Source organism: Bufo gargarizans, chromosome 1 (assembly GCF_014858855.1).
Source record: "Bufo gargarizans isolate SCDJY-AF-19 chromosome 1, ASM1485885v1, whole genome shotgun sequence".
NCBI lineage: Eukaryota > Metazoa > Chordata > Amphibia > Anura > Bufonidae > Bufo > Bufo gargarizans.
Genome location: NC_058080.1, coordinates 630899495 through 630926494, shown reverse-complemented (window position 1 = coordinate 630926494; position 27000 = coordinate 630899495). Strand labels below are relative to the sequence as shown.

The following is a 27000-nucleotide window of genomic DNA, read 5'->3' as shown; positions in this document are numbered from 1 at the left end:
GGGAATGGGTGTCTGCTACAGGGAAATGTATATATGGATATAAGACCCAGGGAATGGGTGTCTGCTACAGGGAAATGTATATATGGATATAAGACCCAGGGAATGGGTGTCTGCTACAGGGAAATGTATATATGGATATAAGACCCATGGAAAGGGTGTCTTCTACAGGGAAATGTATATATGGATATAAGACCCAGGGAATGGGGGTCTGCTACAGGGAAATGTATATATGGATATAAGACCCATGGAAAGGGTGTCTTCTACAGGGAAATGTATATATGGATATAAGACCCAGGGAATGGGGGTCTGCTACAGGGAAATGTATATATGGATATAAGACCCAGGGAATGGGGGTCTGCTACAGGGAAATGTATATATGGATATAAGACCCAGGGAATGGGGGTCTGCTACAGGGAAATGTATATATGGATATAAGACCCAGGGAATGGGGGTCTGCTACAGGGAAATGTATATATGGATATAAGACCCAGGGAATGGGGGTCTGCTACAGGGAAATGTATATATGGATATAAGACCCAGGGAATGGGTGTCTTCTACAGGGAAATGTATATATGGATATAAGACCCAGGGAATGGGTGTCTTCTACAGGGAAATGTATATATGGATATAAGACCCAGGGAATGGGTGTCTTCTACAGGGAAATGTATATATGGATATAAGACCCAGGGAATGGGGGTCTGCTACAGGGAAATGTATATATGGATATAAGACCCATGGAATGGGGGTCTGCTACAGGGAAATGTATATATGGATATAAGACCCAGGGAATGGGTGTCTTCTACAGGGAAATGTATATATGGATATAAGACCCAGGGAATGGGGGTCTGCTACAGGGAAATGTATATATGGATATAAGACCCATGGAATGGGGGTCTGCTACAGGGAAATGTATATATGGATATAAGACCCATGGAATGGGGGTCTGCTACAGGGAAATGTATATATGGATATAAGACCCAGGGAATGGGGGTCTGCTACAGGGAAATGTATATATGGATATAAGACCCAGGGAATGGGGGTCTGCTACAGGGAAATGTATATATGGATATAAGACCCATGGAAAGGGTGTCTTCTACAGGGAAATGTATATATGGATATAAGACCCAGGGAATGGGGGTCTGCTACAGGGAAATGTATATATGGATATAAGACCCAGGGAATGGGGGTCTGCTACAGGGAAATGTATATATGGATATAAGACCCAGGGAATGGGGGTCTGCTACAGGGAAATGTATATATGGATATAAGACCCAGGGAATGGGGGTCTGCTACAGGGAAATGTATATATGGATATAAGACCCAGGGAATGGGGGTCTGCTACAGGGAAATGTATATATGGATATAAGACCCAGGGAATGGGGGTCTGCTACAGGGAAATGTATATATGGATATAAGACCCAGGGAATGGGTGTCTTCTACAGGGAAATGTATATATGGATATAAGACCCAGGGAATGGGGGTCTGCTACAGGGAAATGTATATATGGATATAAGACCCATGGAATGGGGGTCTGCTACAGGGAAATGTATATATGGATATAAGACCCATGGAATGGGTGTCTGCTACAGGGAAATGTATATATGGATATAAGACCCATGGAATGGGGGTCTGCTACAGGGAAATGTATATATGGATATAAGACCCATGGAATGGGTGTCTGCTACAGGGAAATGTATATATGGATATAAGACCCAGGGAATGGGGTCTGCTACAGGGAAATGTATATATGGATATAAGACCCAGGGAATGGGTGTCTGCTACAGGGAAATGTATATATGGATATAAGACCCAGGGAATGGGTGTCTGCTACAGGGAAATGTATATATGGATATAAGACCCAGGAAATGGGTGTCTGCTACAGGGAAATGTATATATGGATATAAGACCCATGGAATGGGGGTCTGCTACAGGGAAATGTATATATGGATATAAGACCCAGGGAATGGGGTCTGCTACAGGGAAATGTATATATGGATATAAGACCCAGGGAATGGGTGTCTGCTACAGGGAAATGTATATATGGATATAAGACCCAGGGAATGGGTGTCTGCTACAGGGAAATGTATATATGGATATAAGACCCAGGGAATGGGTGTCTTCTACAGGGAAATGTATATATGGATATAAGACCCATGGAATGGGTGTCTGCTACAGGGAAATGTATATATGGATATAAGACCCAGGGAATGGGTGTCTGCTACAGGGAAATGTATATATGGATATAAGACCCAGGGAATGGGGGTCTGCTACAGGGAAATGTATATATAGATATAAGACCCAGGGAATGGGTGTCTGCTACAGGGAAATGTATATATAGATATAAGACCCAGGGAATGGGGGTCTGCTACAGGGAAATGTATATATGGATATAAGACCCAGGGAATGGGGGTCTTCTACAGGGAAATGTATATATGGATATAAGACCCAGGGAATGGGGGTCTGCTACAGGGAAATGTATATATGGATATAAGACCCAGGGAATGGGGGTCTGCTACAGGGAAATGTATATATGGATATAAGACCCAGGGAATGGGTGTCTTCTACAGGGAAATGTATATATAGATATAAGACCCAGGGAATGGGGGTCTGCTACAGGGAAATGCATATATGGATATAAGACCCAGGGAATGGGGGTCTGCTACAGGGAAATGTATATATAGATATAAGACCCATGAAATGGGTGTCTGCTACAGGGAAATGTATATATGGATATAAGACCCAGGGAATGGGTGTCTGCTACAGGGAAATGTATATATGGATATAAGACCCAGGGAATGGGTGTCTGCTACAGGGAAATGTATATATAGATATAAGACCCAGGGAATGGGTGTCTGCTATAGGGAAATGTATATATGGATATAAGACCCAAGGAATGGGTGTCTTCTACAGGGAAATGTATATATGGATATAAGACCCAGGGAATGGGGGTCTGCTACAGGGAAATGTATGTATGGATATAAGACCCAGGGAATGGGTGTCTGCTACAGGGAAATGTATATATGGATATAAGACCCAGGGAATGGGGGTCTGCTACAGGGAAATGTATATATGGATATAAGACCCAGGGAATGGGGGTCTGCTACAGGGAAATGTATATATGGATATAAGACCCAGGGAATGGGGGTCTTCTACAGGGAAATGTATATATGGATATAAGACCCAGGGAATGGGGGTCTGCTACAGGGAAATGTATATATGGATATAAGACCCACTGCGCTACACTACCCTTAAATAAATGGTAATGAAGTGGTGTGTCCTATGATATGCCATCATGGCTGAGCAGCCTGACAGCAACACTCACCAATATGTAGTATATGCAAGTGCCAGAGCATAGTGTGTAGTGAAGCGCCCTCCTCTCACCTCCCTAAGCAGCTCTGCATGTGGAGGCAACCAGCCCTGCTCACATTCTAGGACAGGTTGCTTGTGGCCATTTTAAATCATTTTCGGAGAACCCCTTTAAAAAGTGTGACGTAAATGATGATCAGTGTCTGATATTTGGGGCCTACATTCTCCTGCGATAAGAAATATTTGCATAAATATACAGTATAACTGCCTTTCTGACAATAATATCAGTATTCCATAAATCTGTTCATAAATGTAACTGTAAATACCTAATAACCGAATAAAAGTCCACTGTACACCTAGCGCAAATGACCTCTGCTTGTCGGGGACACACCTGCAAGAAAGATTTGTTATTGCCTCGAAGACTACATGACATATTAAAGATATTTTTAAGTGTTCCCAAAAACAACAATTTTAACACATTGTACATTGTACATTGTACATTATGCTCTTCTTAGGTCTCATCTATCACAGTGGACATCCCAGCACCTTACCACCTCTTTGTCCGCTATCTTTTTTCCTTTTCACATACCAATGTAGTAGAGTTAACACTCATGCTTTCTGAGATGCGTTATCTAAACTAAGTAAACACCTTCAATTGCTTATCAATGGCTTTTGTTTCAAGATAACACAATGATTTAAGAAATTTGAGTTAAGAGTTTGAGTGCTAACCCTGCTCCATCTGTATAATTGTCCTGTATGCCAGACCTTGCATTTTTGTGTGCAGTGTGAAAGTGCTGTAGTTCAGGAAAAGAAGCACTCTGACTGGCATTGTAAAGGGGCACTATGGCTGGCTCTGTAACGGAGACGGTGAGGCTAATGCTGTAATACAGCCGTATAGCTGATACAATAATAAGGATGCTGAGGGCACTGTGGCCGGCTCTGTAATGGGGGACACATAATTTTATCTGTAATAAAGGCAATGTTGCTGGTACTGTAATGAGGATGCAGTCGCTGGCTCTGCAATAGGAATACTATGGCACAGTAATGAAGACAATGTGGATAGTGCTTTAAAGGCAACACTGTGGCTTTCTCTGTAGTTGGAACATTATAGATGTCTATGTATTGGGAGCACCGTGGCTGGCTCTGTAATGTCGACACTATGACTAGCTATAGAAAGGAAACAATATGGCTGGCACTATCATGGGACACTACAACTCCATAATGAAGACATTGTGGCTGGCGCTGTAAAGGCAACACTTTGGCAACCACTGCAATGGGACAATATATCTGACTTTGTAATATGGACACTTTGTCCAGCAGTGTCATAGAGCATGGTGATGGCAATGTTATACTGCATTTATTTAAACCAAGGTATTTAAGGTAAGTCCTGTAAATCAGGAATAATTAGCATTATATAAGTTATATACGCCCCAGCAAAGATTTATTTTACATAGCTCTTACAAAGTTTGACACGAATGCTGTCACTGTTTCTAACAATGTTTTGTAAGACTTGCAAAATCTTACATGATCATTTTAAAAGAAATATGTTCTCATAAAATAACATATCATTTAAATAAAGTTTTTATATTCAACATATTTTTATAGAATTTAGGTGATTATATTTAAAATTTTCCACGTCACTATCCATATTTAAAAAATATACTAAAATCCTGCTGTTTTTGGACTATGCCACTAAGCCTAATAATAGGCTCCACTCTGGTACTAATAACAGGAATGATACATCCTGTTCCTCCAAAAGGAAGGATGAACGGGAGTCTCCCTAAGGCCTAATACAAAATGACAAGGAAATACAACACACAGAAAAGCCAAAATACGAAGGGAAAGGTGACATATAACTTCCAAGAAGCTATGTCAGCACCAGGAACTCAGCCAAAATCCAAACACCAGCTATCCACAGGTCCAACTGAAGCTATAAACCACACAGCATTGTGGGAGAAACAACTATAAATTCAAACAACTCAAACTACGTTTTGCCAGTCTCAAAGATCTCCTGCCACTCACTGTCGCAGGGACATCCGCATGTCTCGGTACTTCCATGACAATATCCCTCTCATGGGTAAAATGGGCAATTTATCAGAGTTGCAAAGAGGTATGATTATTGGCTTTCAGGCCAAGAGTTGCAGTATTTCTAAAACAGATCAGTGAACCCTACTACTATGGAGCTACGAAGCAGATGGATGGTCATTACACCTCTGCTAATAAGTTGCATTGTCAGAAAAGGCTTCAATTATCACGGCAGTATGAGAATTGGGTCTATGATAATTGGCAAACGGTTGCCTTCTCTCATCAAACGGATGGATGTTGGCATGTTAGGCGAGAAACATCAGAGAGGAAACACCCTGTAACCATTGCTGGAAAGACAAAAGCTGGTGGTGGCAGCTTTATGATCTGGGGAATGTTTTTGTGGTATTCTCTGGGCCCAATCATGTGGAAGCCACTGATTTGGGTATGAGTAAATCTTTGAAGATCATGTACACCCATACATGCTGACTGTCTTTTCAGAGGTGGATGGGATCTTCCAGGAAGACAATTCAACATGTTACGTGGCTAGAAGTGTCTGACATTGGTTGGAAGAGCATGACCAATACTTCCAAGTATTACCCTGGTCCCCTAATTCCCCAGATCTGAACCTAATTGAGCATCTGTGGGAGAACCTTAATTGTCATGTTCGCTCTATGGATCCTTTTCCACGCACCCTCCTGCAGTTGTGGAATCTACTGCAGTCAGCATAGCTGCTGATACCTGTGACAACCTACTAGGACCTTACTGAGTCACTCCCAGCACGCCTAGCTACTGTCCATGCTGCACATGGCGGTTATTCTGGATATTAGCTGGTGGTCATAATAATGTGACTCAACTGTGTAAATAACACAGGATCCATCATTTACAATTTATGATGGCACATCTTATTTGCCCTTTCCTTTTAAAATGAACTCCACAGAGGTTAGAAATAATAAGTGTCTTCAACTGATTTTCACAAGACAGGTATCATTTTAATGAGCAGCATCAGCCCTATAAGGCAGCATAACTGGTTTAATATGGTTGATCCTGTTGACTGGTGCTCTTTAAAGTAATGTATTATCTATATATCTATTTTTTTACTCAATAAAGACAGTTACTGACATATATTCTATTCTCTAAAAAGCTATAAAGTCTCAAATTTTGTTGCACAATTTGATAAAAACTGGAATAAAGCTAAAATAAATGACCCTCACTGTATTCTCCTGGGTCCTTTAGAAAATTACAACCAGGTCCATAAATATTGGGACATCGACACAATTCTATCATTTTTGGCTCTGTACACCGCCACAATGGATTTGAAATGAAACAAACAAGATGTGCTTTACCTGCAGACTGTCAGCTTTAATTTGAGGGTATTTACATCCAAATCAGGTGAACGGTGTAGGAATTACAACAGTTTGCATATGTGCCTCCCACTTATTCAATTAAAGCTGACAGTCTGCAGTTAAAGCACATCTTGTTTGTTTAATTTCAAATCCATTGTGGTGTATAGAGCCAAAAATGTTAGAAATGTGCCGACGTCCCAATATTTATGGACCTGACTGTATTTAATTTGGAGCAGTGGCCAACTGGATGGAAAAGAGTTAATATATGAGCAATGTTTAAAAGTTGAAATCTCCCGTAGGTATGGCCCAGAAATTCAAGTATATACTGTACCATTCAATATAAGTTTGAACATAAGTTTCAATATAAGTTTGAATTGTATTTCGCTACCCTGTATTATACATGTGTAATGACAATAAAGTTGAATCAAATCAAACATGTGTCATAAACTATTACTAACCTGAGGATGGCCATCGTTACTGGAGTAGCAGTCATGAAGGTGGTTATAACAACAAAGAAGAAAAACACCATGAATAATATCAAGTTATTACATGAGGATTCACATTTTCCAGGGGCAGCATCCGAAACATTTAAGCTGAGAGACTGTGCTATACTGCGGACTGGTTTCCCGACACATTCACAATTAGTATAAATCTGTAAGACAAAAAGAATATTTTTGTATTAAAAAGCAAACTATAAACTAAACTGAAATGTTAGTATTATGGATGTCGGGTATTTAACCAATGGTGCATCTTCTCAGCAGTAATCTTATCATCATAGACATGGTAACAATGAAAGGTAACACCTTTATTATTAATGCACCATTGACAATAGATGTTAGAGCTCTCAAGAGTTAGATTTACTTGAATTGGAGTCCTTGATGTAATCTCGGAGTTATGCCACGGCCGATGGCACTCCTCCGAGAGTACATCAAGGACTCCCAAGGCAAGTAAAACGAACCCTTGAAAGCATGCACCAGACAGAAGTAGCCACCCAGACGCACATGCGAGGAAGACAGTTAAAGGAAGAAAGAGGAGAGCGGCTGAACCATCAATTCACTTACACTGTGTTTGCAAGTATTATAACCCAGGATACTGGGTAAGATATAGAAGAGGGGGGAATAGTAAAAGGTGCAGTGACACATTTATTTTATACTCAACAGTAGCTTTTAATTGCATCAGTTACGGTACTGCTGCATTACTGCAGCACTACTAGATACCCCTATTGGAAAGTGGGGGCCATCTATAACAAATTGATGCTAGAGCTTACCTCCTCTTCCTCCCTGCACAGTGACTTCTTCATACTCCACAGAGCATGCCTAGAACTAAGTGGGTGGCTTTAATAATACTTCCACTAGAGTAAAATGCACCAAATTTATTAAGAAACGTATGCCTTTTAATACATTTATCGCCGTCTCTGGCCATCCAGAGGACAGAAACCCACATCTATGCCATTGCCAGCAATGAGCTTGCATAGATTTCTGCCATGATTTACACCAATTTCTGGTGTAAATTATAGTAAATTTGTTGGGTCGTATCTCCGTCCATCAAGCTCCACCCAGAAGTGGGGAGCATTGCATCAACTATAAAAAGTAATTACCTTTTAAGAGCACCTATCAGCAGGATCAATCCCATTATACCAGGTATGCTGCCTTATAAGTTTGACACTGCTGCTAAAAATGATACCTGCCTTGTGAAAATCTGTTGAACCATTTTATTGTTTCTACAAATTAGGGCTTCAGTGCACTGAGGGGCAGGACCTACCCCCTCAGTGCACTTCAGCTCCTCAGCTTTTTAATGGTGGCTCTATGCACTGAAGCCCCCATGTCTATAAATAATACCAGCCTTTTTTTCTTGGGAATACTATAACATATTTTCACAAGACAGGTATCATTTTAATCAGCAGGATCTACATTACTAGTCAGTATGATTGGCTTAATGTGGTTGATCCTGCTGACAGGTTTAAGGAATATCTTTCATGCTTATAGACCCTCTATCTCTGACTACTGTTCCCCTTTAGACTTTAGTTCTGTGTGTAAAATAAGGAAGCAGCGGGTGTATTACTATGGCTAGTTCTGTAAGAGGGATACTATGAGGCAATGGTGGCACAGTGGTTGGCTCTATAACTGTAATTGGCATTATCGGTTATAGAGACGCTATCTCTGGCCATGTTATGTGGCACTGTGAGATAGATCTCCAGTTTGCAATAAAGAATCAGTTAGTTTATTCCTCCAGCTAAATCAAGCATAGTATTTTCATGCAACGTTTTGGGCCATATAGGCACATAAGGCCCTTCCTCAGGCTCCAGCCATTAGAAATGTGCTACATTATCTTAGCCTGAGGAAAGGCTTAAGGTACCTATATGGCCCAAAACTTTGCAACTGTAGGTACTTGGAAATACTATGCACGATTTGGCTGGAAGAATAATAAACTAATTGATTCTTCATTGCAAATTAGAGTGCTGTCTCACTTTGGAAAATTTTTGTCTTTGGATATCTCATTGGCGGGAAGGGGACGGCAGAAATGCAGCCACTAAAGGCCATTAGGTGAGCAGAGTACTGTTGTCACTGCACAAACAGAACATGTTATGTGGATCTTCAAGGGAATTTTTCGCCTTTCTATGCCGTAATACTCTTTTCTATGGACAAGAATATTAAAACAAGTAATTAGGAAAAGTAAAATAAAAATAAAACACAACATGAACAACCTACCTTAGTAGCATTATCACTGGACACACCTTGAGAACTACATCCTGCATAACATGCTGAAAAATACTGCACTCCATCAGCGCCACAAACTGGGTCATAAAATGAGCGGGCACATGAACAGTTGCTGTTACATGGGGCCATCAAATCACCTACGTTGTCACTCCTAATAATACAAAAGAGCAAAAAGTGAAGAAAATTACAGGATATACAATTATTTCCATGAACTTCAGTTGAGTATAACCCCACGTATCAATATGCCCCCAAGGGGTAATTTACCATTAATGCCCCCAAGGGGTAATTTACCATTATTAAAGGGGATTTGCCGCCATAATTTCTAGAACTGTTTTGCAGGATATTTTAAGAGCAAATGTGTTTAGGGGATTTTCTAATTTGAATGAGTCTTAAGCTTGGAGTGACCAATCACACTAACTGCAATACAGAAGTCAGGGAGGTCAGCTGAATTTTAGAAGAAGGTGGTAAATTATGTATTCTAAAAGGGTGGAAACCATAATTCATTAGCATCTTAATTACAAGAGTTTATCTTCATTGACACAAGTAAAAAATGTTCTGCCACAAATTTGTTGTGGTTATGTGATCTTTTTTTGGCTTCCGATTTTTCCAATTGAAACACACCAATAATGTACCAAAAATTGTGTATATTCACCCTTCAAATATGTGGGAGGATCACAGTGTGAGTTAGAGAAAATTATTATATCATTGTAACATAATTTGTTAAAATAAAACATCGAAAAAGAGTAAAAGGTCCATATTGAAATAGATGATTCCCCTAAACAATTAAAGGTCCACAAGTTATGTATTAGTATCTATTTCCATTCAAATTTCATGTCAAAGTGGAAACATGTTTATTTAAACACAAAGGACAAGAAAATTTGTTTGGACATAGAAGCATATGCATAGCTAACAGATTTGCAGATTTTAGCATGCTAGCGAGCCACCGGACAATACACTGAATATTGGAAGACCAACTCACCCATTATAAGCCACGGAGACACCAGCAAATGGATCATTTCCACATTTAGCAAATATAAACACGGTTGCCAAGGCCAGTGATATAAATGATAATATAATAGAGAACCTTATGATATTTTTACAGTTAAACTTGAATTTTGAGACAATTATGCCACCTATAATTTGTCCAATGGCTGCTGCTGGAATCAGTACACCACCTGAAAATTACAAAGAAGGAAGGCAGCTGTTATATGAGACAGATGGATAAGATAATTCACCCACTCATGTAAATGAAACACATGGTATCCCAGGCTCATGCACACAATTTAGAGATGAGCAACTTCCTGAAATTAGTTTAATCTCTGATTTGTCAAAGTTTTCAAAATATTCAATTCAGGTCCAACTCAATCATACCTAAATCAAATATAATACCATTGTTATGAAAGTTTGTATATAACATACTTAGGACTCCTGGGACTCACATTTTTTGTCTCAGATATCATAGAAAAATATAAGTCCTAGAAGATGAGAATGTGTCCTGAATATCCCAATATTACTCTCCTCTGACTGAGTTGAGTGTCTCAAGAGAAAATTACCCTTGTTAGCTTGGGTGGTTTTTGGGGTGTTCTTTCTCATTAAGGAGACCACCTAGTATGCATATAGAGTATTTTAGTCTTGTAGTCCAGCTTATGCTGCTCTATGTTTCTGGTAACATATATGCAAATTAGCATATATTGCATCTGCTAGCATCAGATAGGGTGCTCTTTGGTGTGTTCTTTCACATAAGGGAGATCACCTACTATGCATGAGGAGTTTTGTAGTCAGCTAAGTTTCTGGGACACATATATGCAAATTGACATATCTTACATTTGCTGGCAACAGGTAAGCTTAGGGTTCTTTTCTTTTTGGAAAGGAAGCTAAATTTGCATACCTTTTATTTTCTAGGAAAGATATTCAAGTTAGCTTTCCTTTCAAAAAAAGGCTTGGGGTTGTTTTCTTTTTGGAAGGAATTTTATTTACATAACTTTGGGTTTCTGGGAAAGATATTCAAATTAGATTTCCTTCTAAATTCCGCAGTGCTTTACAGACATTATCATCCAACAGTCCCCAATGGGGCTCACAATCTAAGGTCCCTATCAGTATGTCTTTGGAGTGTGGGAGGAAACCCACACAAACACGGGGAGAACATACAAACTCCATGGAGATGTTGCCCTTGGTCGGATTCAAACCTAGTACCCCAGTGCTGCAAGGCAACAGTGCTAACCACTGAGCCACCGTGCTGCCCACAAAATAAAAGAACACTAAGCCTATGTGATGCCTAATGATGGGGTACCCCTTATGGGGAAATTTGGGATGAATTCTGAATTGGAAGAATCAATTTGCATGTCGCTAATGAAAATAAATTCTGACTCCGTGCATCATCTGTATAGTTACAATAAAGGTTTAGACCTAGCCATGATAGGGAAGGATCAGCTGATTTTGGGAAAGGTTTTTCTGACCTCATAGGAAGAAATTCTATACCATCCTCGGCTGCACTTATACCTCAGATCTCGATCCTTGTTTTTTTATATTCTTAGCACAGCTTCCTTTAGGCAGAGCTGTCATCTGTAACTACAGTTTATCTATGATGCTTATAGGGATCCTGGGGTAGTCTAAGACACACCTCTTGTCTCATCATTGGTTCAGGCTGATGCTCTTAAAACCATCCTCCCAACCCCCTTTATCCCCAACACACCCACGCCCACCCTACAGCTCTGCCTCCCAGGCTTACTAGAAGTAAGTACATGGAAAACTGACAAATTACAGCACAGAATGATAATGAAATACAGATTAAGAAAAAAAACTGATTATCAAGTAACTGACACATACTGTATACTGAGGGGAACAAGACATAATAAGGGGGGCTAGATGGTTATTTTAAATCTTGGAACTGTTACTAAAAGTAATTTGTAAGTAAGAACTTTTAGTGGAATAGTATTCCCCACATGTGCTGTCTGGCATGTACAGGACCTGTTTAATAGCATTTTGTGTGTGGGTGGAGGGGAGCACTAGAGAACATTCTTATACACTTCACTCTTCTTCAACAGTGTAGTAATAGGCATAAATATGCGTCAACAGTAATTGATTCTATTTACTCAGCATTACAAAATAATACACTTAAAGAGAACCGGGTAAGGCTATCAATCATGGATATAACCACCCACTTGACCTTGAAGCCTAGATAGAGGAGAACTTTACATGAACAGGTTATACTGAATCTCTCAATCTGCTCAGCTCCTCCTGCTCTATAACTTGAAGCCAGCAGATCAGACACCATGTTAAATTTGACAGGTCCACTTAAATTTAATGGATGTCTTTTTGATAAAATTAAAATATTCTGCTCAACTCAAAACTGCTCTCTAAGAACTTCTCCGGTTCTCTAACGATGTGCTGTGTTATCTGATTACAGTGTGTAATTCAGGAATTCTTTTAATTACAAATTTCCATTGCTATTCCATTGTGCAAGTCTCTCAGATTTGCTGCATATTTCAAACCCAGAAAACTGATTCTACCGTCTCTACATTTGATCTTCTTGTGGTTAAATACATGTGTCAGCTAAATTATAGCTGTGATTGAGTTTTTTACTATTTTGTTAGGGTCACCTAGACAATTATTACAACTGCATTTTCCATAACATGCCTACAGGACATTTTGTAGCCATAGACCTTCACTTTAACCAAAACTACAGTACTAGAGGTAGTAAGATTAAGCAAGGCAATAGAGTGGAGGCTATAGTACTTCAAAAAGATAAGCCTTATCAATAAACCTTAATAAAGCATGTGCACTGGGGCAGGGAGGTCCCCCTGTACTAAATAGAGCAAAGAACTCCTGAAAATGGATGTCATTTAATGCTACATTTGCATGGAAATAGTGTGGGCACCCCCAACTTCTCCTGCCAACATGAACTGATTCAGCAGCCAGGTCTATGCCAATCGGTGGGGCTGGCATATAAAAGGGCATCAGTTAATCAGAGATTTATTATGGAGTTGCATCATTAAAATAACTATTAAATAAGCCAAAATCAATATACGGTAAGCCATTTACAGATCAGCTAAAATGTTTACATGGAAATGTGAGAATGCCATTAGCAGTTCTTACACACAGATTATCCTGTACCTTAACATTAAAGCCTGCTAATAAGAGACGGTCACACTGTTCTGTGGTTCATTGTTCAGATACTTCCGTATTAGTGTTGCGTTTCTGTTGACCATCTGCCAAAAATGTGGTCATTCCTATCATACCATATATCGCAGTGTTAAAGTTCTTTACAAATAGATGAACAACTGTAAAATGAGACCTTTAGTTTGTTTTTCATCATCACAGAACAGAGAAGAGAATAAAAGTTGGGGTTAAATCTGAATATACTAGACTTAGGTCTCATGCAAACAAGTGTGTGTGCCCCGTGGCCATATTGCAGTCTGCAAACAGCAGTCCGCAAAGCACGGCACAGTCCAAGTGCACGCCATTTACGGATGCGGACCCATTGAGGTGAATGGGTTTGCGACCCACTAGAGACAGTCCACAACACAAAAAAATAGGACATGTTCAATGTTTTTGCAGCGCAGAGGCACGGACCGAAAGCCCACAGATGTGGTCTTGAGGATTGCCCATTCAATCGATCCGCATCCATGATAGGTAGCGCACACGGCCGGTGCCCGTATATTGCAGACCCGCTGTTTGTGGTCTGCAATACGTGTGCATGAGCCCTTACTCAATCTGTAATTTTCTTTCATAAAAAACAAGAAACACTATGGACACCTTTGTCCATTTTATTTTTATTGAATCACACGTGTTATGATAAAAATCATAAATGTAAAATGGTTTTCATCATAAATTCTCAACCATATATCTTCTGCAGCTTACATGCGTTCACATACATTACAGGCTGCACAGTTCCATGCAGAGTGGAATGCGTCTGATGGCTTACTCTGTTGCCCTTATCTCCTGTATCTGTACACTTGCTGGCGGAGGAAGAATTTGTGATTAAAAACCAAATTACTATTTTTTTAAATCATATAATACAGTATATTCAATTCAATAAAAAAAGAAAATGAAAACTCTCCTAGCCTTTAATTTTCACTAATTTCCCATTTGTATCAAATTGGGCCAAACCTACTAACTCCTTTTAAAATGGTTAGTAAATTGCTAGAGGATGGGTATTGTGCCTATCTTCTCTGTAATCCCATACCATTCCATTGTGAAACTGAGCTTTTTTTCAAACATGTCAGCCTAACTGGCCTTACTGGACTTATCCCAGACAACCCCTTTTCAATTTGGAGTTGGCGTGTCAAACTGTTGATTGCTAAGTGCATACTTACCAACATTTCAGTTGGTAAAATCAGGAAATAGAAGCCCTGCCCTAGAGAATGCCTGAAACCCTCCTGGAAACACTCACTTATAGAGATAGGGGTTTTGTTAGCCTTGTTCATTTTCGGTCCGGGACAATATAAATTTGCCGGGGCTGTCTCTGAAAATCAGCAATATCCCAGAATAGGGTAACTGCATAAGGGTAAAATTGTTATAATATTGTATTGTTGAATGAAATGTTTTGATTATATGTGTTTGTATACCTAGAAGTGTGGTATGGATAAGTCAGGATTAACAGCTTGACTCAATCCATTAGTAGGCCAGGAGATGGACCTGGTAAGTAGTTGCTGGTTGTTGTTTTGTGCTACCTGAGAAAGAAAGAAGACCTCCATGTGCTTACTCATCAGGGCTCAGAGAATCATCACCTCTAAGGTTTCTACAATTAAAAAACAACTGCTGCATTAAAGTGCTTTAGAGAGGAGCAGTTAGAAGGTCCAAAATCTACAAGACCGTGCGCTGAAGTCAGTCAGCAGAGTATTGTACCAGTTTATGGGAGAGAAAGAGACTTGGCTTTAGTGAGAGGAAACATTACTAATCACAAATATCGGCAGTTCAATAATTCGCAAAGATCTAGAATATAGTGCTATATCTTTGTAATCGCGAATATTCTAGATTTATTTTTCATCAGTACCCTCACTGATTCTTGCTTGTGGGCCAATGAGAAGGCTACAATATCTTTGTCTGAGCTTAGCAACATCCCTAGAAACCAATAGGAAAGTTGCCTACCCCTTACTATATAGGAAACTCCGCAGCAGCCATTGTATGCTGATTTTTGCAGTTCTGAGAGCGATAGAGCAGTGCCATTGCTGTGATCTGTGCTTTGCTGCGTAATCTGGATCCTTAAATTATATTAGATAGTTATTTAACCAATCACTGGTAACAGGAGTAGTCCAGAAGATTGGAAATTAGCAAATGTTGTGCCTATTCACAAGAAAGGTAGTAGGGAGGAATTGGGCAACTATAGGCCAGTAAGCCTGACATCAATAGTGGGGAAATTAATGGAAACCATACTTAAGGAGAGGATTATGGAACATCTAAAATCCAATGGATTGAAAGATGAAAAACAGCATGGGTTTACGTCAGGGAGATCATGTCAAACTAATCTTATTGATTTTTTTGATTGGGTGATTAAAATAATAGATGGCGGAGGAGCAGTAGACATCGCTTATCTAGACTTTAGTAAGGCTTTTGATACTGTCCCACATAGAAGGCTTATCAAAAAATTAGAGTCTTTGGGCTTGGACATCCATATTGTTGAATTGATTAGGCAGTGGCTGAGAGACAGACAACAGAGGGTTGTAGTCAATGGAGTATATTCAGACCAAGGTCTTGTTACCAGTGGGGTACCTCAGGGATCTGTTCTGGGACCCATATTGTTTAATATCTTTATCAACGAAATTGCAGAAGGCCTCGATGGTTAGGTGTGTCTTTTTGCTGATGACACAAAGATTTGTAACAGGGTTGATGTTCCTGGAGGGATACACCAAATGGAAAAGGATTTAGGAAAACTAGAGGAATGGTCAAAAATCTGGCAACTAAAATATAATGTTGATAAGTGCAAAATAATGCACCTGGGGCGTAAAAACCCAAGAGCAGAATATAAAATCAGTGATACAGTCCTAACCTCAGTATCTGAGGAAAGGGATTTAGGGGTCATTAATTCAGAAGACTTAAAAGGTTAGGCAGACAATGTCATAGAGAAGCAGGAAATGCTAGCAGAATGCTTGGGTGTATAGGGAGAGGAATTACCAGTAGAAAGAGGGAGGTGCCCATGCCGCTCTACAGAGCACTAGTGAGACCTCATTTGGAGTATTGTGCTCAGTACTGGAGACCATATCTCCAGAAGGATATTGATACTTTGGAGAGAGTTCAGAGAAGAGCTACTAAACTAGTACATGGATTGCAGGATAAAACTTGCCAGGAAAGATTAAAGGACCTTAACATGTATAGCTTGGAAGAAAGACGAGACAGAGGGGATATGATAGAAACTTTAAAATACATAAAGGGAATCAACAAGGTAAAAGAGGAGAGAATGTTTAAAAAGAAAAACTACCACAAGAGGACACAGTTTTAAATTAGAGGGGCAAAGGTTTAAAAGTAATATAAGGAAGTATTACTTTACTGAGAGAGTAGTGGATGCATGGAATAGCCTTCCTGCAGAAGTGGTAGCTGCAAATACAGTGAAGGAGTTTAAGCATGCATGGGATAGGCATAAGGCCATCCTTCATATAAGATAGAACCAGGGGCTATTCATAGTATTCAGTATATTGGGCAGACTAGAGGGGCCAAATGTAGTTTCTATGTAGTCAGCTCATATATATAATACAGATAGTTAGTGGGAGATAGTCAGTGTAAGTTAGATAGTGATATAGTGTAGCTTATAGGTTCCAGTGCAGGGTGTTAGGTAGTGTGGTACTGTTGTACTAATACTGCACTGTATTACCTTGCACTTTGGTAAAGAGAGACCTGTTTATATTCTACTACTGGACTGGTTACTGACTCCTTAACCAATCACCGGCCACTTCATCCACATTCCTGCCTTGCACCCTGCCAAGACATCTAACAAAGTCCACTTTAGCTGCTTGGGTGCTGTGGCTTCTACCTGCTTTGAATGTAAGGTTTAACAGCTAGAATCAGAGCTATCACTGCCTGGGCTATTGTACCTAGAGCCCAGCTGTATATTAGAGTCAGCTCTGCTGCCCATGGAGCGGACAAAAATTGTGCCCATTCCAAGCAACTGTGCATCAAGGTGTGGGAAGTAAACCCGACCTCGACGTACAGGTATATCAAATTGCAAGAAGTGATTAAAATGTGTATGGCATGATCCAGTCCTGTCTGTGGTAGAGCCAATATTACTCTATAGAACCTGTGAATTATTCGTGCTTTTCTAGGTTAATATCAGACTGAGTGAGTGGTGTGTTGCCTAATGAGGAGTGACACGTGGTAAGAATTTGTTCAAAATAATTTCTATAAAGTGTGCACCAAATATTCAGAGGAAACATGAAAAAAACATTTTTGAGAAGTAATTTTTATCTGCAGTTGAGATGCAATTTACCACAGTAACCAATGTGTCTAGTGAAGTTTGAGGGGGTTAAAGGTCCAATACTCCCCTTCAGTACTGACAATGCTGGACACAGTGCCAGTTATAGTGGACACTATACTCAAAACAATGGCAACACTTAGAGGATCTGCTGCTCTTCTGATGTCACTGAAGTAAATGTAAGGGGCAGGATTCTACCTTCTGCATGTGGTCCACAGCATGTCCATACACAAATGGGTGACAGTGAAGGTGTTGGTTCAACAGTCAGTCTACAAGGTGCACAAAGTACAACTCATATGGTTTGTTGTGTTTTATTTGTGCTTCACCAAAGTGGAATAAATCATGTAACCTGCTGTGGATAGAATTAGGACTAAGATTACAACAGTAGTTTCTCTTCAGTACATTTGCATCTTGGAGAAGAAGATAGTACTGCTTTTTAAAAAAAATTGGTCCAGATTTACTAATGTGTTTGCATCTATAATATGTCTAAAAAGTTTCACAAATTGGTGCCATTTGGTGAGGCTACGACCTTAGCCGTGCCGTTTTGCAAGAAAACTGAGCCATCATTTTGCCGTTGTCTCAAAGTACGCCAATCAATAGTTGGTATAGATCTAACAAATAGTGTCTATCCCTGAACCACATTTACAGTATAATCCAGCCTGAGACACTGTGATAAATCCAGTACAAGTCTAGACAGTCTGTCCAAATTCACGCCATCAATAGGATTATTAAATCTGCTCTACTTTGTTTCAGAAGAGGTCTATGGGGATTTCAGCCATGGAAAAGTCTTCAAACCCTATAATTTTTTGTAACTGTACTAAGCCGCTTTAATAAAAACAGTAGATATGAAGTGTCTTTACTCACCTCCAAGAATTGCTGAGAAGCTTGATGTTAGTGAAAACTGGTTTTCAATAAATTTGGGAAGAAATGTTGCAAAGCCAGTGGTGATCAATGCATCTGCACAGCTGGCAAATGATAAAGTCATAAGAACGGGGTTTTTCACCAAAAGCTAAAATAAATGTAAGTTGCCTTGTTAGTAAAATGAAGTAAAGCATATAAAAATAGTACATAAAAAATGCCTAAATCATTTCAATTCTGATCACCATATCATCCTGGTGTCAACACGAGACTGAAAAGAGTAGAAAGTGATTACATTAGCTATTAGATAGGATACATGCAGCTGAACCCTAACTGCAAAATCTCTATCTGAAGCGACCAAAAAGACCCTCTTGCACACCTGTATTATAAATCGCACATTGAAGGTTGGGTACCCTGTTACATATTTGCCAGTGTTGAGCAAATTGAAGTCAAATGGATTGACCTTGATCCGAATTTCAGGAAAAATTTGATTTGCTCCGAAGTCGAATTTCATCCCACTTCGTGGTAACGAATCTATTTTTCCAGTAAAAAACTCATCCATTTGCTCGCAGAGAGGACGTTGCAGCCATCTTGATTGACACAACCGTGTAAAATCTCATGCATGGTGACATGTGACGTCACCACATCACTGCCCCCAGCCAGCGTGATTTTGCCTCGACGGCCTCTCTGTGAGCAAATGGAGAAGATGAGTATGTATTTTAACCCTGATTAACCCGTGAAAGACCTCGATTTTGATGTCAGATGCCGCAATCAGTGATGAACATGGCATCTGAGGAGTTTAATGAAGGGGGGCGGCGCAATCATCGCCGTTCCTCGTTACTGAGCCCGCTATCTACAATGTAATGCGGTTTGTCATGAAATAATTCATAACAAATTAAATTTCTTTGTGAAATTGACAAAGTAGCCAAATTACATTTTTTATACCTTTGCTCACCTCTAATATTTGCCATTGGGGTGCAAGTATTTTATACCTCTGCAGTTCAGAATGAAGAAAAACATAAAATATTGGAATTTCAAAAAAGAATGTTCATGTCATTCTGACATTTTTTATTTCTATACTGTACATATTGAACAGATCTTGAATATGCAGCTCATATAATCTAACAGGACACTGCTGTACCTATATATGTCTTTGTATGATCATACAAGAATTTCTTTCTCACATAATGAAAAATTTCAGCATGTTCCATATCACTATATCAGTATAAGAAGACTTGGGTAGCACAAGGAACCACATGATCCAAATTAGATTCATACTGTGGACCCTTACATGCATGAAGCCTATGAAGACCAACTATATTACATATCACATTTCTCCAACACTGTACATTTATAGTATCATTATCACAGTTAGAAGTACTAATAGTATTGTTGCGATTATTGGTATTATTATTACCCAGAAAGCCAAAGGAAAATCTTTAAAATTTTTGCCAAGATTTTTGGACTCAACAATGCATTCACTTCCATTGCTATGGGCTTGTGAAATCCGTTCAGATTGTACTGCTGCTGTACCTGTAATACATATTCCATTTTAGAAAATGAGGAAAAAGCTGGATTAAAAATTACACAACTGAATTCTATAATGCCATATTTGTGAAACTTTAGAGCTGCATCAGGAAACAATGCTAGGTCTGATCTGGCATTGTCTTTCTCTTCCAAGAGGGATGCTGGCACATTGCTTGTATGTGAACCAGTCCTAACCTCTAAACCCAGTGTTGGACTGTGGTATCTAGGGCCCATCAGTAAAATTTATTCTAGAGTCCCACTCTATATCTACATGAAGATTTTACCCGCTCACACAGCGGCAGGCAGCAGAAAGATGCTACAAGATGATTGTGGGTGTCCCTGCAAAGAGAAGGTCCCTGAGGAAAGCGGATAAGGCTGAGCTGTCTCTGTACCTAGAAGTCTTCTGAGCCACCAGATGCATCTATTATAATAATAATAATATGGATAGTTTGTTAAAGGGGTTAGCCCTTCTCAGACATCAATGACATATCAATCTCTAGCATATGCCATTATTTGTCAGATACAGTAGGTGTAGGTCCCACCTCTGGCACCCACTCATATCTCTAGAACAGGGCCCTCAAAGTGAAGGAAGAAAAGCCATGTATGCGCAGCAACCCTCTGTTCACCACTATGGGAGTTTCGGAAATAGCCAAACGCTGGCTCCGCTATTCCCGGCAGTCACAGTGCAGTGAATGAACAGCACGAAGAGAATGTGCAAGGTGCTCTCCTCCAACTCAGGGGCCATGTTCTGGAGATAGGTGCGGGTCCTAGAGGTATGACTTGCACCTGTCTTATATTGATGCCATATGTTAGCATGTGTCTTCAATGTCTGAGATGGTCCAACCCTCTATAATCTACCATGTTTTTATATGGATATAGGCTAGTTGAAATCTTGTGCTAGGGGGCGACTGGGGGGTCCATCTTTGTCAAGGGCCCACCAGAGGGTTCACCTGTTGCCTGTGGGCTAGTCCAAGCCTCCCCTTACCAATGCAGCCATTTTCCATTTTTGTGTTTTACTCCCTGCCTTCCAAAAGCCATAACTTTTCAATTTTTCCATTCACACAGCCAAATGAGGGCTTGTTCTATTGCATATTAAGCAGCACCATTTAATATTTCATACAATGTATTGGAAAGGTGGAAAAAAATATTATTAATGGGATGGAATTGGGAAAAAATAAAAAAATAAATTCCACTACAGTTTTAAGGGTGTATGGTAAATGTGACAACTGTTTTCTTCTGTATTATACTTTTAACACTTGAAAAATGTTTTCTTTGCATCTTCATCTTCTGACATCAGACAATCTGTTGTTTTTATTGATAATCTGCTGGGATATGAACAATATGACTTTTTTTTAACCCCTTAAGGACCAGTGAAGTACATTTACTTCATGGAGATCGGGCGGCGGCACGGACCCGGCAGTCACTGACAGCCGGGTCCCTGCTGCATATGCCAGCATCTGTGAAAACACAGATGCTGACGCATTAACCCTTGCACTGCCGCGGTCTTCTATGACCGCGGCACGTGCAGTATCCTGCCGGGTGCGGGGTGGCCTTCAGGTCCCCGTCAAAGCAGCGCACCCCTTAGGCATTGTGGCTGCCTTCCGTCACAGCCCCCTGGATCTCACAGGCAAGCAGGTTGTAAGTGTATCACTTACAGCCAATGCATTACAATACAGAAGAATTGGAATGCATTGTAAAGGGAATCAGACCCCCAAAAGTTGAAGTCCCAAAGTGGGACAAAAAATAAAGTGAAAATAGAAGTTATAAAATAAAAAGTGTGCTTTTCCCCCAAAAATTATTTTAAAAATAGGGAAAAAAAGAAAAGTAGACATATTAGGTATTGCTGCATCCGTATCGACCTGCTTTATAAAAAATATCATATGACCTAACCCCTAAGGGGAACACCGTAAATAAAAAAATAAAAAATAATTGTCAAAAAAACATTTTTTTGTCACGTTAAATCATTAAAAGTGCAACCCCAAGTGATCAAAAAGGTGTATGCCCCCCAAAATAGTACCAATCTAACCGTCACCTCTTCCTGCAAAAAATGAGGCCCATACCTAAGACAATCATTTTTCAAAAATGATATTATTGTGTAAAACTTAAATAAAAAAAAGTGTACATATTAGGTATTACCGCGTCTGTAAGAACCTGCTCTATAAAAATATCATATGACCTAACCCCTCAAGTGAACACTGTAAAAAAAAAAAAAAAAAAGTGTGTCAAATGAAATATTTTGACTCAAATTTACCAATTTGACTCTAACAAGTACAATATGTGAAAAGAGAAAAATCTCAGAATGGCTTGGATAAGTAAAAGCGTTTTAAAGTTATCACCACATAAAGTGACATGTCAGATTTGCAAAAAAATTTCCTGGTCCTTAAGGGGAAAAATGGCAGGGTCCTGAAGGGGTTAATTATTTTTGTCATTGTTTTTGGGAGGTAAAGTAATGAAAAATTGGCAAATTAGATATTTTATCCCATTATGGGGTTCACTATATAGGATAAATATATATATATACTGTATATATATATATATATATATATATATATAACTGAAGAAAGATAGGACTGCACTCCGGATAAAAGTGAAATTCTGTGAGGCTTTATTCACCCATAGTATGGCAACTTTGCGACGTTTCGGCTCACAAGAGCCTTCTTCCAGCTGGAAGAAGGCTCTTGTGAGCCGAAACGTCGCAAAGTTGCCATACTATGGGTGAATAAAGCCTCACAGAATTTCACTTTTATCCGGAGTGCAGTCCTATCTTTCTTCAGTTATAATATTGGGTCTCTGCCGTTGCCCTTGTGGATTTTGCACCCACGTTTAAGGTGGTGCTCCCTCAGGATTTCTCTTTTATATATATATATATATATATATATATCTGTCTGTTTATATTTAATTTTATTTTTATGTTTTTACTTTTAATACCCTCTCCCCCCCAGGAAAGTTGAATATGTAATCAATAGATTGCTTTTACCAGTGGTTTACCATTGCACTCTATTGGAGAATTGTTATGTTGTTATGAGGTAGAGCTCAATGGGAACTTTACTATGGCATGCCTGGGAACCTACACAAGGCTCCTGTCTGCCATAGATAAACAGCTCCCAAAATCTCATTGCAGGAGGGGGCATTTGGTCTTTAGGAACAACCTTCGCCCAGTAACTAACCGCTTGTGAGCCATGTTTGCACTTGATCACAGAATTTGAGTTAAATGTCTGAGATCAGAATTGTGTCTGATCACAGACACTACTGGCAGTGTAAAATACCCAGCGGATGTTTGCTGTGTAGCCACCCATGATTTTTTATTGGCTTTTTTGCTTTTGTTTGTATAAACAGATACAGTAACTCTGATGAAAAGAAAAGCCTTTGAACACAGTATTGTGTATAGTATACATACCAGGCAAGTGTTTCGGGAAGCAGGAGAATGGTATAATCAGCATCCAGGTAACAAGACCCACAATTACAAAGGCAATCCACCATGCTCCAAGCCATCGGGGGTCATTGGGAGACAGAGGCGGACTTTATTGGGAAAGAAAGAAAATGTGATGAATAATACACATAAGGTGTAAATCTACTATAACAAATGATAACAATTACATAACTCACCAGGGTACTTGTATACATGAATCATCAATTAGTATTAACTTAAAGCAGTAAGGGTATTTCGTGTGTGTTTAAGATAACGGGGGAGATTTATCAAAGACCTCCATTTTTCACTGCTCTTTGAAAGCTCCTGCACTGCTGGCGGGTGTACCTAATTTATGGAGAGGCCCAGGTCATAAATTAGACACATCCTCTGGCAGTCCATAAGCCAGAATGAAATCTACAGCAGCTCAGAGTTGCCGTAGATTTCTGTCTACATTTGCATTTGAAAACTGGTGCAAATGAAGATAAATGTAGGGGACCAGCTGGCTCAGCCCACTCCCGTTCCTTTTGCAGAAAGTGGTAAAAGTTGTCTCATGTGGTGTTTAAAAAGTTGCAATCATGAGGTTTGTGGCTTTTTTAAGTCAAAAAGTGGTGCAGGGAGATGATAAATCTTCCCCAAAGCCTCCAAGTCTAACACTGGTATTGTGTAGCACGCCAACGTCTGAGATATACAAAAAAGAGCTTTACTGGGCTGCACATTTCACTGATGGCACACCATTTTTCTACAACTTCACTTAGAGTCTTAGCACTCCTTTGGCCCTAGGACCTCTGTGTATGTTTGATTTCCAGAAGTCAATTTTCTAAGAAAAGTGAAAGTGAGAGTTACAGGAGACATTGGTTGCTAGTGGCAAGAGATGGTCTGGCACAAACTAGCAGGATATAGTAAAAACTGTGCTAACAGGAACAGTGCAAAACGGAAAAGCAGATACGTGGTCTCAATGCTAGCCAGGGTCAAAGAAGTAACATTTTTTTTTACTTAAAGGGGTTGTCCAGGATAAAAAAATAATAATACGGCACACAACTTTTTGACAGGTGTGCTGGTGTTTTTTTTTTTTTTTAAAAAAGCAGCCATGTCTAATCCCGGACAACCTCTTTAAAGGGACACATTCATCAGAAAGGGGAATTTTTTAATACCCAATATATATATTCACATATTAGGTTGCTAATATAATACATTTTTTTATGAAGTGGAATATTTGTACATAAAAGTATTGTCCTTTTAAAGAGTCCTTTTTAGGCAGTTTTCTTGGAGTTGATCACAAACTATTTACACACTTTACAACTTTAAAGAAGGAAGTAAATTATATAAGGCAATGCTGCTATCTCATGTTTGTGGGTAGTGAGTAGTCATACTGCATATAAGGAACTTGCTGGTTATTCCTGTTGCAGAAAGCCACACGGGAGGCGCAGGGCAGAGAAGGAGGGGGTGGTGGTTGTGGCTCCAAGAGGGATAGTAGCACTCACGGTTCTCCCTCTGGCACCAGTGACCCAAATAATCTGTTTCATATCTACTCAGCCTTAAAATTCTTAACCACATAGGTATGTTTTGTGATATAACGCTTATGGGTGTAATACTTGCCTGTTTGTTTTTTCAAAATCAATATAAATATTCAGCAGCTGTCCTCCAATTACATATCCAATAGCAGGGCCCACTACAGACATCCCATATGCAATGCCTGAAACAAAGAAGAACATACACGTAAACAGGGAGTCATACTATGCATCTGCAAAACTGGCCGATGCAATGCAACACCAAACCTTCATTCAGCAGACTCACTCTTAAAGGGGTTGTCTCACCTCTAGGATATGCCCCCAATGTCATATAGGTGCGGGTCCCACCTCTGGGACATGCACCCATATTTTGAATGGAGCTTGCATAGTGAAGGAACCTGCAATGTGCATGCTCGGCAACCCTCTATTCATTCCCATGGGAGCGCCAAAAATAGCTGAGCACTAGCTTCATAGAAGTGAATGAAACGGTAGGCGCACTTCCACAGTGTGCGCTTGCAATTCATTTCAATAGGACTGCCGAAAGTAGCAGAGCGCAACGCTCCCATCGGAATTAATGGAAGGCAGTCGTGCATGTGCTATACACCCTCGTTCACTTTGCTGGCTCCGTTCTAAAGATAGTTGTGGGTCCCAGAGGTGCCCCTTTCAGACATTGAGGGCATATCCTATCCTCTTAAAAGGGTTGTCCATGATTTTAATATTGATGAATTATCCTCAGGATTGACCATCAATATCGGATTGTCAGGGGTCTAATCAGCCGTTTCCTTGTAGCTCTATTGCCACCAGAACAACACGGCTCCATCCAATGCATAGTTGCTAGAGCTGGTAACTGCATCACTGCCCTCAATCCCTTCAGTAGAATACAGGTGGATTTAGACAGGCCAAAGCATTCCTTCCCAACAGTCGCCCACTCGCTCAGTGAAGGAGACTGGGTCACGGTCGCTCCTTTGACAGGGGCCAGAAGATCTAGGAGACTGGCTGCACGTGATGTGATCTGACAGCCTCTCTGGTTTCACTTGCTTCTGTGTTGTTGCTGGGTATGACCATGCCTCTGGTCCCAGGTGTAGCTTTAGTGGTCATTCCAGCTCCTTTATTTAGTCTAACCTCACCCATTATGCTATGAGGTTGATAGCTTCTTTTGGATGTGGGAAGTTCTGGTTTTGGTTCTCCTCTGAGTTCCTGCTCGTCCGCATACTTCAGAGTTAATTCTTTCCTTTATTTCTTGTTTGTTATTTTCCCCTACCTTGTGGTATTAGGCCTGAGGGAGTCTCCTGTTCCTTCAGCTGGGAAGGAACAGGTCATCTCTTGTCCTGACACTATTTCCAGGGCCCTTTAGGGCCAAATAGGGCCCTAGGTTCCAGCGTATGAACACTCCTACTATCAAGGTATGTTCATACTAATAGTAGTCAGGGCTTAGTTTAGGGATTCACTAGGTGGTGACCTTTTCCCCTTTCCTTGTTCCCAGGCCTAGTACCTTTTCCCTTCCCTCTTGTGTTCGGTGTGGAGTTGTCTACCCAAACACGCCGTGACAGACGGAGTGTTTACATGCAGCAATCCCTCGTCCTCATATAGAATGATGGCTTCTGAGCAGTAGATTGCTATTATGACTGCATGATCTTCTGCCCAGAAGCCATGATCAGTGGTGCATTCACAAGCGACGGGATCACACGATTCAGGTAATCAGCTGCACATTTAGACAACCAGATGATGGGTCGTTCGTGATAATCTGAACAATTATTGGTGCGTCTAAATTACAACTTACTGAGCTATCCACCAAGCTTGGCTTTCGCCTGTGCCAGTACAGTTTATCTTTTTTTTTTTTTTTGTAAAACATTAAGGGCCCTGATCCTCATGTAGTGGGGAAGGGTTTGAATGGTGCAGCAAT

General features: G+C 40.0%; 1 protein-coding gene across 1 annotated transcript in view; it reads right to left on the bottom strand.

The window, feature by feature from the left end:
* Positions 1-27000, bottom strand: part of SLCO4C1 (solute carrier organic anion transporter family member 4C1) — a 76838-nt gene that overhangs the window by 5915 nt on the left and 43923 nt on the right. Inside the window, exons 4-11 of the mRNA XM_044275974.1 lie at positions 25186-25282; positions 23578-23699; positions 20071-20186; positions 18660-18804; positions 10371-10566; positions 9383-9542; positions 7133-7326; positions 3633-3697 (exon numbers count right to left, since the gene is read on the bottom strand). Coding sequence (XP_044131909.1) covers positions 3633-3697; positions 7133-7326; positions 9383-9542; positions 10371-10566; positions 18660-18804; positions 20071-20186; positions 23578-23699; positions 25186-25282 — 1095 coding nt within the window. The remainder of the gene's footprint in view (positions 1-3632; positions 3698-7132; positions 7327-9382; positions 9543-10370; positions 10567-18659; positions 18805-20070; positions 20187-23577; positions 23700-25185; positions 25283-27000) is intronic.